Raw genomic sequence first — 16563 nt, 5'->3', positions numbered from 1 at the left:
TTTGGGCAACGTACTGATGAAGATTAATGGGTTGGTCTATGTAAACAGGAGAATGTTCCATAATAACTCATAAATACTTTTATTCTTTGATTTTGGTGCTTTGCCTTTCTGGATATCTATCTACTTATTCAGCTGGGGAAGGGTTTCTGCTCTTCTAGTCCAATATCCTTATTTTACAGGTAAAGAAACTGAGGCCCAGAGAAGGAAAATGGTATTTTGCCCTAATTTGTGACAGATTTAGTTTATTTCCAGGTTGCTAGTTCAGAGTGCCTGATGGTTAGTTTTCGTTTTGATGGATTTATAGTTGCTTAGGAGACATGCTTCTGGGTATGTCTGGAGGGTGTTTCCAGGGAAGTTTAATTGAGAATCACTCTGAATGTGGGTGGCATTATTCCATGGGCCTGGGTCCTGGACTGAGAGAGAAATCAGGTGGGACACCCGTCTTCATTTCTTTCTGACTGTGGACATAATGTGATTAAATACATAACACTGCTGCTGTGGCTTCCTTGCCAGGATGGGTCCTATTCTCTAACTGTGAGCCCAAATAAATCCCCATCCCTTAAATTGCTCTAAGTGCAACTACAAAAAAAAAAAGTAACAAATACAAGCTCCTGCTTTCTCTCCTGGATCATCGTTATGACCTTTTCTTGCATGCTGGTTTGAAAGAGAACGGTCTCCACAGGCTCATAAACGTAATATTTGGTCCTCTGTTGGTGGAGTCATGGACTCAGTGCCTCAGATTGTAAGTACCCCCGTAAACCCTTCCTTTGGTAAGATGCCTTAGTCATAGTGCTGATCACCGCAGTAGAAAAGGAACTAAGACACATAGCTCTCCCTTGCCTTTCTCACCCTGGCAGCTTTCAAGTATATTTTTTCTGATAAAACATTCTATTTTCTTTCATAGCAGATTTCAGGATTCTCACTCATTTACAGTGGTTACCGTGCTGTCCTTATAGGTCACAGCCTACAAGGTGGTCTTACACCTGATCTTTCCTTTACTGAAAATGAGTTCTACCCTGTATCTGCACAATTATCTTCTGAATGTGGCACCTTTCACTTTCCTACCATGCTTCCTTCCTCTCCCTACCCCCATTTGGCACTATAACATATTTATTTTCAGGTGATTTGTTAACTGCTTCAGAAGATGGTAGGTGGGCACTGATTCTTCATGAATGAATCTGGGTGTCTAGGACAATGTCTAACAAAGAATGGAAGCTAAGTGAATATTTTTTCTGTTTACACAAAGGAGAAAAGTATCACTGGGGCTTTAGGGATATTCAAGACAGAGTGCTTCCTCAGACTCTATTGTAGAATAAAACTAATCAGTGTTGAGAGTCTTAGCCACACTGTATATAGGACTTTCCAGGGTAAGAAAATGCTTGCTATTTTATTAAACATGACTTGCCCAATTTTGTATCTGTATCACTAAACCAACCTGAATGTCTCTTAATCTCGAGTTAATTACTAGAAAGAACTACTCCACAGAGTCAAACTTCAGCCACTGCCACTATGCTACAACTAACTCTATGAAGAATGTATTTTAATCCTAGTGAGTCAGGGAAAGCGCTGTTGCTTCTGGGGAACTTTGTGCTTCTGTGTGAAGACAAAAACACAGACAGGAGGTCAGTGCTCATGAATCCACTTGCAGCATGATAACCCCCCCTCTCTTTTTTATAGCCCTATAACAATGTGGAGCCCAGGAAACTGTGTGAGGTAATGGGGATTCTGACAGACCCTTTAACTATGTAGAATGAGCAGCTTCTGCTATAATTCTGCTGCTTCCAATGAAAATTTCAAGTGCTTTCATTAGGTACAACAGCTGTTTCTATTACAGATAACAGATCTCAGAGGTGGCGATGCTGATGTCAACTTCCAGTGAGCTCAGAACACAGTGCAGCTTGTACAATTAGTTTTTTTTTAATTATTTTTTTCCTGCACACACAAATTAACTTTGTAGCAGTAAAAGGAAATTACTTACTTGCTACTGGAATTGTCTGAGAGTGATACCATCATACTTTGTTGAGTTGCATTAGCCAAATTAAAAGCCCCTGGGAAAAATTTGGCACCCTGTTCTTTCCATTCACATCTTCCTAAAGGTCTCCCAGGAGCTTCTATTTAGAAGTTCATGATCATTAGCAGGGCTTTTAATTTGGAAAGACTGGCTGTTCACCAATGAGTCTTTCTAGCCATCTACTAAACACCCACTGGTTGGGTGTGTGGTGTGGGATCAGTTATGTTATAATTTTGGGAGGCCTTGACTTGGCTATCCTTGCTTGACTTGCATGACTTGATCTCTGCTTGTTTTAAGTTATGTTTTCCAGTCCAGGATACAGAGACACTCCATGGTTGTACCTTGTCTCTGAGATGGTCACCCCTATCTTCTTGGTAGCAGCATCTATTTTTCCATCTAGGTCTAGGCTGGCCAGTCACTGCTTATAGCAGCACAATATTGCAGAAACTGATGTAGAAAGAAGGCAACTCTTGAAGACTGAATGCTTTCACTTCCTTTCTCTTGAATTGTCCTCTTGGAGTCCAGTGAGACACTGGGTTAAAGCCTATTTCACTCAGGAGACCTACATACAGGCAACTGTCTCAGCCAACCAGTGTCAGTTGTCAGCCATATGAGGTAGCCATCTTGGAACATTCACAGATGTCAGACCTATACACTCAAGCCCTAAGATTGAACCAGGGGAGAGAAATTTTGAGAACCATCTGATAGAGTCTGACCAATGTATAGATCAGAGAGATAATAATGATTTTCTTTTAAAGCATTTCATTTAGGGTAGTTTGCTACACAGCCCAGATAATTGAGGCAGAGACAAAAGAATTAGACACAGCTAGGTGTGTGCCCATGAACGTAGGCACTGTGAACAGTAGCTTATTGCCAAGTACAAGAAGCATTTTCAAAAGGTGCAGAAAGATGTTAATGTCTCTTCCATCTTCTTGGTCTGATCCTAGGATTCAGTCACTTGGCAGTGGCTCCATAAACACCTGGATTTGTAAATATTTACGCAGTGGATGAAATATTTCTGGGATATTGTAAACTGGAATCCAACTGCAGTCCTCTCCATACAGCTAGATAGTAAACAGTTTTGACTTGGTGAGTGATTACAGTGGCTGCGTTGACCCAGACTACCTAGAAATGAAAGGCATGGCTGCAAACAATAAACTTTATGAACAGAAATAGCTGCTATGTTGAACGTGACCTGCAGCTTATAATTTGCTGATCCCTGTTCTAAACAGTTATTTTGTATACCTGGTAGAAACAGTTGGTAATGTTGCTGACTCTTCTGTATTGAATTTCCTTAACCTTCAGCTTTAATCTTTCCCAAGCTCTTACTCTCCTTTGTGGATTTCTCTCTCACAGTTTGAAATGTGCCCTTCACAATTCTCTTCTCTTCTTACACACCTGCCTTACCAGTGTCAGCCACTCACATGATTTCGCTCAACATCAACTGGCCAAGGACCTAGAAACTTAAATCTCTAGTCAGTCCTTTCTCTTCCTTCTCATCCCCCTCTTGTCTTCTCATTCCTTATCACCTTCATTCAGTTTTTATCCAGAACTTCAGGTTCCGTTTTTCCCCTTATACATCTTGACAGCACCTAAGTTTAATACACTCTCTAATAAACCTATATTCTCTCTTCTCCAAACCCACTTTTCTATGGTCCACTGTGATACTAGGGCCAGTTCTCTACAAACCCCACCTCTGCTTTGCCAGGTGTTAGTCTCTGTCAACAGAGGAATGAAAGAGAAGGACAGGCTTGCTCCTTCCTCTCTGCATTCCAATTATTCCTGTCTTCTGTGAGCATCTCAGCAGAAGAGCTATCTCCAGTACAGAAATACATACTGCTTCTGAACCTAGTTTTCTCAAAAACTAGAGAATTCCTCCACAGACCACTGAACTCCTCATGACTTTACAGTATCAGTGGGTGAGTGTATCACTCTCAAGAGTCTGTGGCCCAGCCCTTCTGGAACCTTTCTTAGACTTCTGAGACCCAGGAGTGACAGCAGCACGTAGCACCTGATGCCTGAGTTTTGACTTGACAATTTTCTGATCCAATTTTCTTAGAGTTTGTCACTCCAACCCTTTCTCTTGGATCCCTGGCTCCACCGAACGGCACTGATTTTCTGTATTTTCTCTCTCTTTTTATTCTTGTTTAACAACTTCCTAGTTATTTATCTTAAAAACTACACTTTTCTCATTTCTACCCTATCCATGCACACACATACATGACATATGTGTGGAGGTCAAGGGACAGCTAATAGAAGTCAGTCTTCTCTTCCAACATGTGGCTCCCTGGAATTAAACTCAGGTTGCCATTCTGGCCAGCACCTGCCTTTATCTCTTGTATTAAATTCTCATTTAGCTATCTAGTGTGGCTTGTCTCTCCTGGTTACACTCTAAAGCAATTTATATTATTAGCCAAAGTCACCCCTGTAATACTTCCTTCCTTTGGTAAATGGCACCAAAAAGTCTCTCTACAGAGCCTGTCTTGCTCAAGCAAATATCTTGACACCATTCCTTATTGTTCTTTCTGTAGGAGTGCTTTGGCTGTATATACACATGGCATGGTGGTTTGATTGAGAATGACCTTCATGAACTCAACTATTCAAATACTTGGTACCCAGTTCATGAAACTGTTTAGGAAGGATTAGGAGGTATAGCTTTTCGAGAGGAGGTATGTCTCGGGGTGTATTAGTCAGGGTTCTCTAGAGTAACAACATTCATAGATGAATCTTTCTTTATACATATAGAAAGGAATTTATTAGAATGATTTTTTTTGTACAGATAAAAGCAATTTATTTTGATGAAATTTCAAAGAAAGGATATTGTGAAGCTGGATTGATGTAGTAACTCAAACAAGCACTTGTTCAGACTCAAAGACTATGCATCCCAGTGAACCACGTAATTGATCTTGATGTTCTAGAATCATGGAGCTTTGCAGAAAAATTCTTGGTCTGATTAGAAGAGGTCTGGACTCTCATAGGAAGCCTCAGCTAGTTCTCAGGCTTGGACCAGTCAACTCAGATTAGAATGATTTTCAATCTGTGGTTCAGTAATCTAACAATGGCTGGCAATAAATTTAAAGTCCACGAATCTAGTAAATGTTCAGTTCAGCTGGTCTTCAGTATATGGTAGAGTCCCAAAGAAGTAGGCCTACTGCCAGTGAAGAAATGGATGTCTCAGCAAGGGAAGAGCAAGCAGGCAAAGGGCAAAAACTTCCTTCTTCTGTGTCTTTATATAGGATTTCAGTAGAAGGCAAGACCCAGATTCAATCTGGATTAAAGAGCTAGATTAAAGGTGTGTAATTTTACCTCAGAAATTTGGATTAGTAGTAGATCTTCCCATGCTGAGTTACGCAGTAATCCCTCACAGATGAGGCATGCCCTCTACTTTTGGGTTATAGTTAATTCCAGATATTGTCAAGTTGACAACCAAGAATAACCATCACACTGGGGGCAGACTTGTGCCATTTGGAGTGTGCTCTCTGCTTTCTGTTTGTGGTTCAAGATATAAGCTCTCAGCTGCTGCTACAGCTCATGTCCTCCTGTCTTCCGACCGGTTGTTTGCTGTGATGGTTTCCCCTCTGGGATTGTAAGCCCCAAATAAATCTTCCATAAGATGTTGTAGTGGTTTGAATGAGAATGGCCCTATATAGGCTCATGTGTTTGAATGCACGGTCCCTAATCAGTGGGACTGTTTTGGGAAGATTTAGGAGGTATGGCTTTGCTAGAGAAGATATGTCATTGGAGTTAGGAATTTAGGCTTCAAAAGCCCATGACAGGCCCAGTCATTCTCTCTCTCTGCCTGAGATCATGGTGCACATCAGCACCATGCCTGACTACCTGCCACCACCCTTTCTGCTATAATTATCATGAATTAGCACTCTGAAGATGTAAGCAAGTCCCCAATTAAAAGACATTTTCTCTTATAATATTCCTTAGTCATCATGGTGCTTCATCATGGTGGTAGAAAAGTAACTGATACACAGGATTAGTTCTTTGTGTTCATGGTGCACATTTTTCACTTTGTTTTGAAAAGTTCCACCCTTCTCTCTTTTTCTCCCTCCCCTCCCCACCTCTCTCTGTGTGTATAGGAATTTGTAGGCTGGAGGCCAGAGGACAACCTTGGGCAACATTTTTTCAGCTGCCATCCACCTTTTTTGGAGACAGGGTCTTTGACTGGTTAAAACTCACTAAGTAAGCTTGATTGGCTGGCCACTGAGTCCCAGGGAGCGGCCTGTCTCCACCTCCTCTGCCGTAGGATGCCAAGTGTTCATCATCACAAATGGCTTTTTAAAAAAGATATTGTCTGGGAGTTAAAATCATGTCCACATACTCCAAGTACTTTACCCACTAAGGTATCTTCCCACCTTCCAATCTTTCCTTTCACCTAGGTAATGAGTGCTAATTTTTAAATGTTGTAGAACTACCACATTCACACAGATGGTTTTCTGATCTCCCAGACCTGGTGTTCTCATCTCTTGCCATAGGTTATGAAAGCAGGTTGTTCACAGCCATTCATGTACATTCATATAGAGCCATTCATATACCACACTGCTTCTGTTCAGCAAGGTATCCCTGATACTAATACCCTTTCTGTTGTGTGGTCACTCAAGTATCTATGAATTCTGTTGATTTCGTTTCTTCAGATTTATGAGTTGATTTCAGAGCATGGGGCCTCTTCTGATTCACAAGAGGCCTCCTGGCTGGGTGTTTCCTTTCAGACCAAAGCCTTCTTTGTTTGGATCCTTTTATGTTTTCTGACCTCAGGATCCCACAAAGGGATGGGAGGAAACTTAGTGAGGACGAGAACAATCAGAATGTATTACCTGGAGCTGGACTGGAGACCTAGCCATTGCCAACCCTTACATTTTCCTACAGACCTATATTGTCACACAAGTCTCCTGAGTACCTGGGGCCAGGTGCCTCTCCATAAATGTTGCCCCGAGCCACTAGCCTGTATGCTTCTCCCTGACCAAACCCACCAATGTGTGAGATTCTGGAGCTTGATCTGGGCTGTAGCCAATGCATCCGAAGTGAGTTGGAAAAAACACAAAACAAAACAAAACAAAAGAAAAATCAGTAGTTGAAAAATCAATGAAAATTCCAAGGAAAATTGTTTTTAAAATTGTCATTACAAGCTAGGCAGTGGTGACACATGCCTTTAATCCCAGGCAGAGGCAGGCAGTTCTCTGAGTTTGAAGCCAGCCAGGGCTCGGAGATGCATATATGTATATATGTGTATATATATATATGTATATGTATATGTATATATATGTTATAAAATATATATTTATATGTATATATCAAGTAAATATATATAATGAAGAAATAGTCATTTAAGTAGAAAGTGAAAAGGAGCATGCTCTGGAAAGGATGGTGGGTACAATGACCACAGTGCATAGGAACAAATTAAAAAAAAAAAAACAAAGCAAAAAACCAAAAACCCTCCTTGGTTTTGGTTACGCTTCTAGTTTTCTCCGCTGCATTCACCTCACAAAGAAAGCAGACTGAAAACAACCCCAGGGACTTCTTTCATTTCTTTTTTATCTTCTAGACAGATTTGACCCAAGGTGGACATTTTCTCAGAGGATAAGATGTATTTTCCTTCAGCTCAGAATTTTACCTTTTGGATTGTATTCCACACACGCTCCTTATCACTCTTTCTTCCTTCAAGGGTGTCCATGGCGTCTGCCATTAGTGACTGCAGCTGTGATACCAAGATAAAAATTATCAGCATGGAATTCGCGCAGAAATAACTTCTCTAAATACACAGATTAAAACCTAATTAAAAAATCATTTGTATGCTGATGGTTTTATTACTCATATTCTGCACAATGAAGACGGCCACCTCGACTCTGCTCCAGTCATTACTGAAGACTGCTATTGAAACAATGGAAAGAGTCCTCCTCGAAATTTGTAGGAAGCATATAGGTTTTAATGTAGTGAGTGCTGATGTTTTGTTAAAAACAGATCTGGGCTGTAAAGAACGATGGCAGAAGTTAATTCTCTCAGGAAACGGCATGTAGTACATGAATGTGTTTTAGCATTTTCTCCTGAGGCTAATGTATCATAATTCTAGGCATCATGAAAAAGCTCTCCAGAGGACGATACTCGAACTGCGATATTTTATTGCCTCTTAAAACAATCTCGTTCATTTAAACTCTTTTACTATTGTTAATGTTTTGAAATAACTATTTTTTCTTCTGCTTTTTTCTTTCTTTTGTTTTAAAAAGTCCCTTTGAATCTTCACACTTTACCTACCACAAAGCCATTTGCTCTACTCCAATTGAAAAGAATATGATGAGCTAGGGGTGGTGGTGCGTGCCTGCCATCCCTGAACTTGATAGGTGGAGGCAGCAGGATCAGGAGCTCAAGAGCAGCCTCAAGTTGTGGTGAGTTTGGTCTACCTGAGACTTTGTCTTAGAAGAAATGAACAACAACTCAACAGCCAAAGAACAGTCTTGGCAGCGGGGGTGGGGGTGGGGCTGAGGCAAGAGGAAACCAAGTTCAAAACCCCACTGAGCAAGACAGTGAGAAGAAGTTTCACAGTGGGTGAGCTGCATCAGAACACATGATCCTGAATGTTTAACCCTTGCATGATCTCTCGGCATGATCTCTCTGGTGCTGCAGAGCTTAACCAGGCAGGGAGCAGAATCCCTCAAAAAGCCTATGTTGAACAGCCTCTGTTTTCACAGTGTCCTACAAGGTCAGGTTGGGGCTTACTTTCTAAGGCTGACGCTTACTTGGAAACTGGAAAGTAAAATCTACGGCATAAAGTGATGAAAGCCGCAGACTGGTCAAATAGTGGGTGGGGCTGTATGCGCACACCTATTTGCTTGTGTATCTGTCATCTATCAATCTGTCTATCCATCTACCTACCTACCATTCAGTCATTCATCTGTCTACCTTTCTACATTTTGGGAGTGTATAAAATATAAAAATATCCCACAAAATACCATTTTATAAAGTATAAGCTACTGAAGAAATTGTACACTTGGAAGGTATGTTGATGATGTTGGTTTTGAGCCGTTGGTGCACATTTTGAAATCCAAGCATTTCTGGGGTAGGGAATCCTCACAGGTGTGAGGCTTTCTTCAGGGAATTTCTCTACCCCCCTTTTTTTTTCATTTAAGTCTTGAATGTGCATTTTTAGAAGATAGAACCAACATTTTCCTTTCTAAATTGGCATTTTCTTTGCTTCTCTTTTCTTTGAGGAGCCTTAATCATCTAAAATTGGCTATACACGATGTCCTTTGAAAGCAAAACACTGCCCACGCTTTTGAATGCTGCCTGGATGGCAGGATGAGCACAGCTTTTTAAAGGGTGTTCTGCATACCACCAGAATGGGTGAGGCAGTGTCATTACTTGTTTGGACTTATAAATTCCTGGAAAAACAGGTTTATTGCACTGGTTTCATCTTTAGTATGCATGACATTATTAGTGGGCTAGGCAGATTGTTACACTTATGTTTATTCTTAAGATAAGTATTTATTTAATACACTTTTAAAAAGTCTAGATAAATATTATAAATACTGGAAGCTCATTTCTTCATTATATCTATAGAAGCTCAAAGAGGGAGGGTTCCTTTAGTTATCTGAAAATTACAGGTAATCAGTTCGGGCTGTTCTCATCCTTGTGCTGTGAATTCAATTCAAGTCTATAATTAGTTTTAGCTACTCTCAATTAAAGCTTCAAAGTAAAGAGCCCTTCCCCGTGACACATTAGGCTCTCCAGACCTCTCCTTGAATGGACAGCACACTGTTCAATAATTACTTTTCAAATGAGGTGGTATGATTTCTAATATTAATTATGGTTATAATACACACATCTGTTTGAAGATTGTTTCTAAACTATTCCTTTAAGTAGTTTTTGATTGGGTCTGTACAAGAACAAGATATCTAGTTTTCTGAATGTGTTTTTACACAACATATACACACACACACATTTGAAATGAAAACTTTATATATAATATGGATAATTAGCTCTTTCCTATGTTTATGCACATTATAAGCTTCTTGCTAAATATACAAAAAGGAAGAAAGAAAAGGGAAAGCAGGCACATAGATCCACACTGCCCTTAACTTCCGGTGTCTTCATTAGAATGCTGGGTGAGGTCTGGCGTCTCCCATCAGACCACAGTTATTACCACAAGCCTTTTCAGCCCCCATCAGTCTTCAGTTGGCTCAGGGCCTGTGAAAGCTTAAACAAAGAGAAACAAATACTTACCAATTCCGCCTCCTGTTGACTGATGTCCTGGAGATAAGGGACGGTTGCCAGCTCTGCCATTGCCTGATTGATCACCTGGGCCTGCTCCTTCACTCTCTGCAGTCGGCTGAGGAGGCTGGCATAGTGCAATTTCTCCATCACACCTGAACATGCATGGAAATTCCCCTGGTCTCACAGGAAAAAGGAATGTTTCAGAACAAGAGCACAGAACCAGACCTCTCAGACTGAAGCCAATTCAGGGTTGGGCAAAATACACTATCTTTTATCTCTCTATCTATCATCTATCTGTCTGTTTATCTCTCTCTCTCTCTCTCTCTCTCTCTCTCTCTCTCTCTCTCATCTATCTATCTATCTATCTATCTATCTATCTATCTATCTATCTATCTATCATCTATCTACCTATTTATTGTTTGCCTATACCAAGTCTCCCTGGCTGGCCTGAAACTGTCTACATTGCCTAGGCTGGCCTTGAATTCATAGAGATCCATTTCCCTCTCCTGGGATTCAAGGCATATACTATCATACCAGGCTTATTTACATCTTTTGAAAGCAACAGGATCTGGTACAAGCACGTTTCCTTCTATCACTTGAGAATCACTTGAGAATTGGTTCTAAGGCTTTGTTTTAATTTGGCTCCCAAAAGCTGTGCTTCCAGACACTGAGGGTCCCTGCACCCAGCTGGCTTCGATTGGTAATAAGGAATTGTTGTATAGGAATGGCTGGGCAGGGAGACAGGAGCAGGACTTTAGCTTGTGCTGGCGAGGGACTGAGGGAGAGAAGGAGGAGGGGAGAAGGAGAATCTCCATAGGAAGGAGCAGGATCAGATTTAAGAGCTGCAAGAGAGAAATCATCCAGGAATGTAGGTGGAAAGGGAAAGTGTCCCTATGGGGGACTGCCTAGAAGGTAACAGGCCAGCAAAGATAAAATATAGATTTAGAAAGTGTTAAGCCAAAAATACTGGAGTGTGCTAGCCGTGGGGAGGTTTAGAAGTGCCCAACCATTGAGCTTGTCAAGGTTTAATATCAAAATTAGCTGGTGTGTGTGTGTGTGTGTGTGTGTGTGTGTGTCTTTCATTTGGCTCTTAGGTGGGTGAGGCGGGTGTAGCTCAACCCACCAGGAGCCAAAGCAGTTTAACTAATTCACTACTCAGAAATGTTCTCTTCATTTCTCTCAAGAAGGTGGCTATACCCGAAGGGTAGCTCATAGCAGGCCTGTTGAGATGGGTTTTCCAGTTGCCCTGAATTAATGATGTAGGCTCTTGATGGAAATTTCCCCTGGGTTCTCCCAGTTGTCCTCTCACAGGCCTGTGACCTCCTGAAGGTGACTTCATTTACATTTATCAAAGCGTCATATCCATTAAGAGTTTACCTGTTATCTCATGCATGTCAAAGATAGTGGTTATGAAATTTCAACAAACAGCTCTGCCCTTACCGATAGTTCTCCCGTGGGTTGGTTGTATCCTGGCCCTGAACTTCACTCTAGCCCCTCGAGCTACTGTTTCAATAACTGACACAATCCATCTTGTGATGGACTGTTCAATTCATTGTAAAGTGTTCCCCCCTTATGGATATATGCATATCTCTGGTTTACTGAAAATGTGGCAACTTAGGATAGGGTGGCTCTCCTATGTGTTCGCTACTGCCAGGCACAGAAGAGAAGTTGCCACCTTTTCTGCAAAGTCAAATACAGGTTGTAATGCTTGATAGGAAAGACAGAACTTGTAATAAAATCCCCAGGTTTCTTTTCAAGAAAGACACATGATGGGGGGTGGGAATGGGGGTGGGGTGAGGTGGAGGGGTGCATATTATGATCAAAATGTAAAGCCTTGAGTGTTTCCTGGGTTATGAGGGTGTTTGGCAGCTACTGTGTTCAAGATCAAAGCTGGTGACCAGGATCCTTCACACAAGACTTCTGGACTAGCTACAGCAGAGTCTTTGGTGTGTTTGCTAAGCAGGCAGTTAGCACTGCCCTTGCTTCTTTCAGTGAGTCCCTGGGTTTGCTGCTTAGCCCTAGAAATAAGGATTATATAGGCACCTGCCCACATATCCAGACATCTCAAGCAGGAGTTTAGGTGACACCATTTCCTGTAGCTTAGTATCTGGTAGGGACTATCTTAGGTTGTGAATTTGTATCAACTGACTCCTTGGAAGGAAAAACGGGATTTCTTCCTAAAATTTTCCTCTAAGGAGAAAACACATTGTTAGAAATGAGTATTGCTGATCATCTGAACGTCAACTTGAAATTAGAGAGTGCTGCTCTCAAGTGTCATGGCAGTGTTGTGACTGACAGCAAGCCCGAGAAGGTGTCACTAGCCTAGAATGGAAGTGAACGAAGGTTGGGCCTTCTTTTGGCTTGATTTCTCCTCCAGAGCCACCTGTGCTGTCCAAGTGACACCTCCCATTTCTAGCTATTGTTTCTGATTAGTTGTTTCTACGGACTTCTAGGAATGATGATTCCAGACGGTGGGTTTGAGATCCTTTGCCTGAACTGATGAAACAGCTAGCTGTTTGCAACATGGTCCCTGAACAATGGCATTTTGTCAAACAGAGCAAAGCAAGTCAGAAGAAGAAACCGTATTTTCTTACAGAAGAACAATTGCTTCCTTTGTCCTTAAAAGAAACAATGGGGCTAGCTGTAGAGAACCGCTGCAGTGACTCAGCTTCAGAGAACAGAGTCGACGGCAGCGCAGCGCGCAGGGAGCATAATCTATTAGTGTAATTTTCCAAAACACCAGGAAAATAAAAATAGTTGAAAGCAACAGTGCTTTGTTAGCCTGATTGCTGGGTGCATAACAAAACAGGAAGTGCTCCATATGAATGAGATCCCAGGGAGGGAACCTATGTGTCTGCTCATAGTCACCCACCCCTCCCTTCCCCACAACCAAATGCAATTCTGGCTATCAGGAAGCTATAGATCAATGTTGTGTATATGCAGGATGAGGTCTTTTGAAAGGTTGAGTGGGAAAAGACGAACATCAATATCCGATGTCAGCAGGGGTGTTTTAATGTGGCTGCTGTAAGAAAAATCAAGGAAATAGCAGAAAATGAAGGAAATAGGGTAAGCATCTAGTCCTGGGGAAGGGCGTGAGCGCTCCCGGTAAAACGTTAGAAGCCATCAAATGGCCCCTGAGTTTCTGGAGAGAGTATAATAAAGTGGCCAAGATTGAAGCTAAAACCTCACCTGGGTGCAATGAAGGTTAGGCAAATAGCAAGTTCAAATGAAGGCTCTGGCAGAGAATCACCTGGACTTAGCAGCAATTATGGATAAATGCTGAGCAAATAAGTGTGCAGTCTAATCCTATGAGAGGCAAAGGCTAGCCTTTGGAGGGTATTTCCATTTGGCATAGCATATAGAAACATTGCAAACAGAGAGCAGATAGGAAGTATATACTATTATTCCCTTCACACGTGCATATGTAAACAACTTTAAATATGTTATCTGGAAGAAATTAAAAGTAAAATTAATGAGTTATTAAATAATTGTTAGTTAGGTCACTTTTTGGTAAGTCACCCTGTGAAGAAAGCTTCATGTACCGCAAGAGATTTTATGATTTGAATTCTTAAGCATTTGGCCAGGAAAAACAGTGTAGACGGTTCAAGACTGCCAACAGCCACCAGGGCTCATGAGTGGAAAGGCATAGTACCATATAGAAAAACTGAAGATCTTAGGACTAAGGTCTTGAGAAGCGGGGAATTAAGAAAAAAAAAATAAAAGCACTCATGCAAGGATGCTGGAGGGTTGTGAAGGGTTGATATTCACGCTTTAATATTTTAGGTTATAGCTTGTAAAAAATCAGAACATCTTTGTTTATCTATGCATTGTGTGCCTGGAAAAGCCATCTATGTAGACACATAAACTAAGCCTGTTTCAGAGTGTAAAGGATATCACTGACTGAAACACAGGGATCTCCTTCAGCCCAGGGAAGATCTCCATCTTTGCTGTCTACCAACTCATGCAAGTGGCTAAAATTCATGTTCCCTTGGACTCTCTCTCTCTCTCTCTCTCTCTCTCTCTCTCTCTCTCTCTCTCTCTCTCTCCCTCTCCTCCTCTCCCCCTCTCTCTCTTTCACATACACACACACACACACACACACACACACAGAGCGTCACACACGCAGAGCGTCACAAGGGGACTTCTGTGTCCCACCTCCAAAGCATTCAGCCTCTTTTTATTACCAGACTTCTCTGTCTGACTTCAGTGTTCAGGTTAAGAAAATTTCTTAGTTATGATCTGTGCAAGGATTTAGGAAAAAGCTTTGTTATGCTCACTTTATATTTAATATGCTTCTTTGAAGATATATTCTTATCCTATTTTTATGTATTTATTTTGTGGAGAACAAAACATGTAGCCTTTTATTTCACTATAAGAAAATTTGAAATTAAAGTAGCCAGTGAAAAATTTTGCAAAGATATTATAACTTAGTGTTACTATATTATTATAATTTAGTGCGCTGTCATGTTAACTTTTTCTCTAAATAAAGATGCTGGATATATACCTCCTGTTTATAGATATGTTAATATTTAATATGTTTAGAGAAAGTATCATGAGATACTTCTTGGCATTGTCTAAGTATTATTTAAACATTCACATATTTATCATCATTTATGTGACAATGTAAGTGTGATAATGCTTAAAAATTATATAACCGGTTCTGATCATAGCATTATGTCAAAGATTAATGTTGTATAACCGGTTTTGATCATAGCATTATGTCAAAGATTAATGTTGTCTTTTGGGTCTCCTGCATCCTAATGAATGCTAAAGCCGTAATGTATATTATTTTTATACTCTGAAGCCACTTACACTAAGTAACATTGTCTAAGTGAGTTTAAGACAATCTCTGTGGGTGGGTGGCTGTGGGAATTCCCTCATAGAAGCGGAGGAGGAGGTATAGGGTAGGGGATTTCAGCAGGGGGAACCAGGAAAGGGATAACATTTGAAATGTAAATAAAGAAAATATCTAATAAAATAAAATAAAATAAAATAAAATAAAAGACTGAGAAAAAAGAGAAAATCTCTGAGGATATATGACACAAAGCATCCTTCTTACTTTCTTGGCAATTGGGATTAGATATGAAGAATCTATCTATCTATCTATCTATCTATCCATCCATCCATCTGATAGATGCCTTACTGGACATACAAAATCATGTCTGAATCACTGCATTAAGAATGACTGTCTCGGGGGACCGGAGCCACTACAAGGTTCCCTTCAATTACTGGAGGTCAGGCCTCTATCCCTGCCTTTGCAAGATTAGATTCGCCACAGCCCATCTATACTTAGAGAAGGGGTATCCCTGCTTATACACTGAAGGCCTAAAATCAGCCATAGGCCTAAAATCAGCAATAGGCCTGTCATACATGTATACTACCACCAAGTCTTGGATCTCTGTGGATAAACACTGAAACAGATGGCTATAAGCTATTGTAAACAGGCAGTTTTTGTGACAATTTACCAGCCTGAGTAGTCATAGAGCTTGTAAATAGGTAGCCCTGGCAGATAATACCAACTTAGATAAGGACAAGCGAATCATAGGCAGAGCCATAGCGACCTGTCCCCTGAACCCTTACCGAGCCGATACCCTGTTCCAAAAGATATCTGTATTCCCCCTGAACACCCACACTCCAGTGTCATCCCCTTCCCCACATTCTGCCTTTCTGTGTTTGTAACCCCTGTGTGAATGAGTATAAATTACAATTTGAAAAAAATAAATAAATTATTTTAAAAAAAAAGAATGACTGTCTCATTGGCCAAGGACAAGGAAGTAGGCTTCAGGCAGGAATCTGACATTAGGCTAGAACAAAGAAATAATTTCAGGCAAGAATCTAAATATTAGCCAAGAACCAAGAAGTACTTTCAGATAGGAATCTAAATTTTAGGCTAGAACAAGGAAGTAGGCTTCAAACATGAAAATGACCTTGGGCTAGGACAGGGAAGTAGGCTCAAATACTTTGGTCATCCTGATAAACCTTTAGAAACAGCGATCACGGGAGTGTTCACGTAATTGAGTTTAATGCCTTGCTTTTTCTTGACTATTTGTATATATCGTCTTGCTTGTTCCTTGACTATTTGTATATATTGTATTGCTAGACCCTCAACCTAGAACTGACCTTAATAAATGCATGTAATCAAAATGGTATAAAAGCATAAAGGAAGAAGGGGTATAGGATAGGGGGTTCTAGGGAGGGGAAATGGGGAAAGCAGATGACATCTGTATTGTAAATAAATAAAATATGCAATAAAAAATGAAAAAAAAACCATGACTGTCTCCTTAGAGGTCTGCCAGAGCCTGACATAGGTAGATGCTCACAGCTAACCACTGAACTGA

General features: G+C 40.8%; 1 protein-coding gene across 1 annotated transcript in view; it reads right to left on the bottom strand.

Annotated features, from left to right (window-relative positions):
* Positions 1-16563, bottom strand: part of Spata16 (spermatogenesis associated 16) — a 286800-nt gene that overhangs the window by 44331 nt on the left and 225906 nt on the right. Inside the window, exons 9-10 of the mRNA XM_028763601.1 lie at positions 10235-10399; positions 7632-7715 (exon numbers count right to left, since the gene is read on the bottom strand). Coding sequence (XP_028619434.1) covers positions 7632-7715; positions 10235-10399 — 249 coding nt within the window. The remainder of the gene's footprint in view (positions 1-7631; positions 7716-10234; positions 10400-16563) is intronic.

Source organism: Grammomys surdaster, unplaced genomic scaffold (genome assembly GCF_004785775.1).
Source record: "Grammomys surdaster isolate TR1022 unplaced genomic scaffold, NIH_TR_1.0 62, whole genome shotgun sequence".
NCBI lineage: Eukaryota > Metazoa > Chordata > Mammalia > Rodentia > Muridae > Grammomys > Grammomys surdaster.
This window is presented reverse-complemented; position numbering and strand designations above follow the sequence as displayed.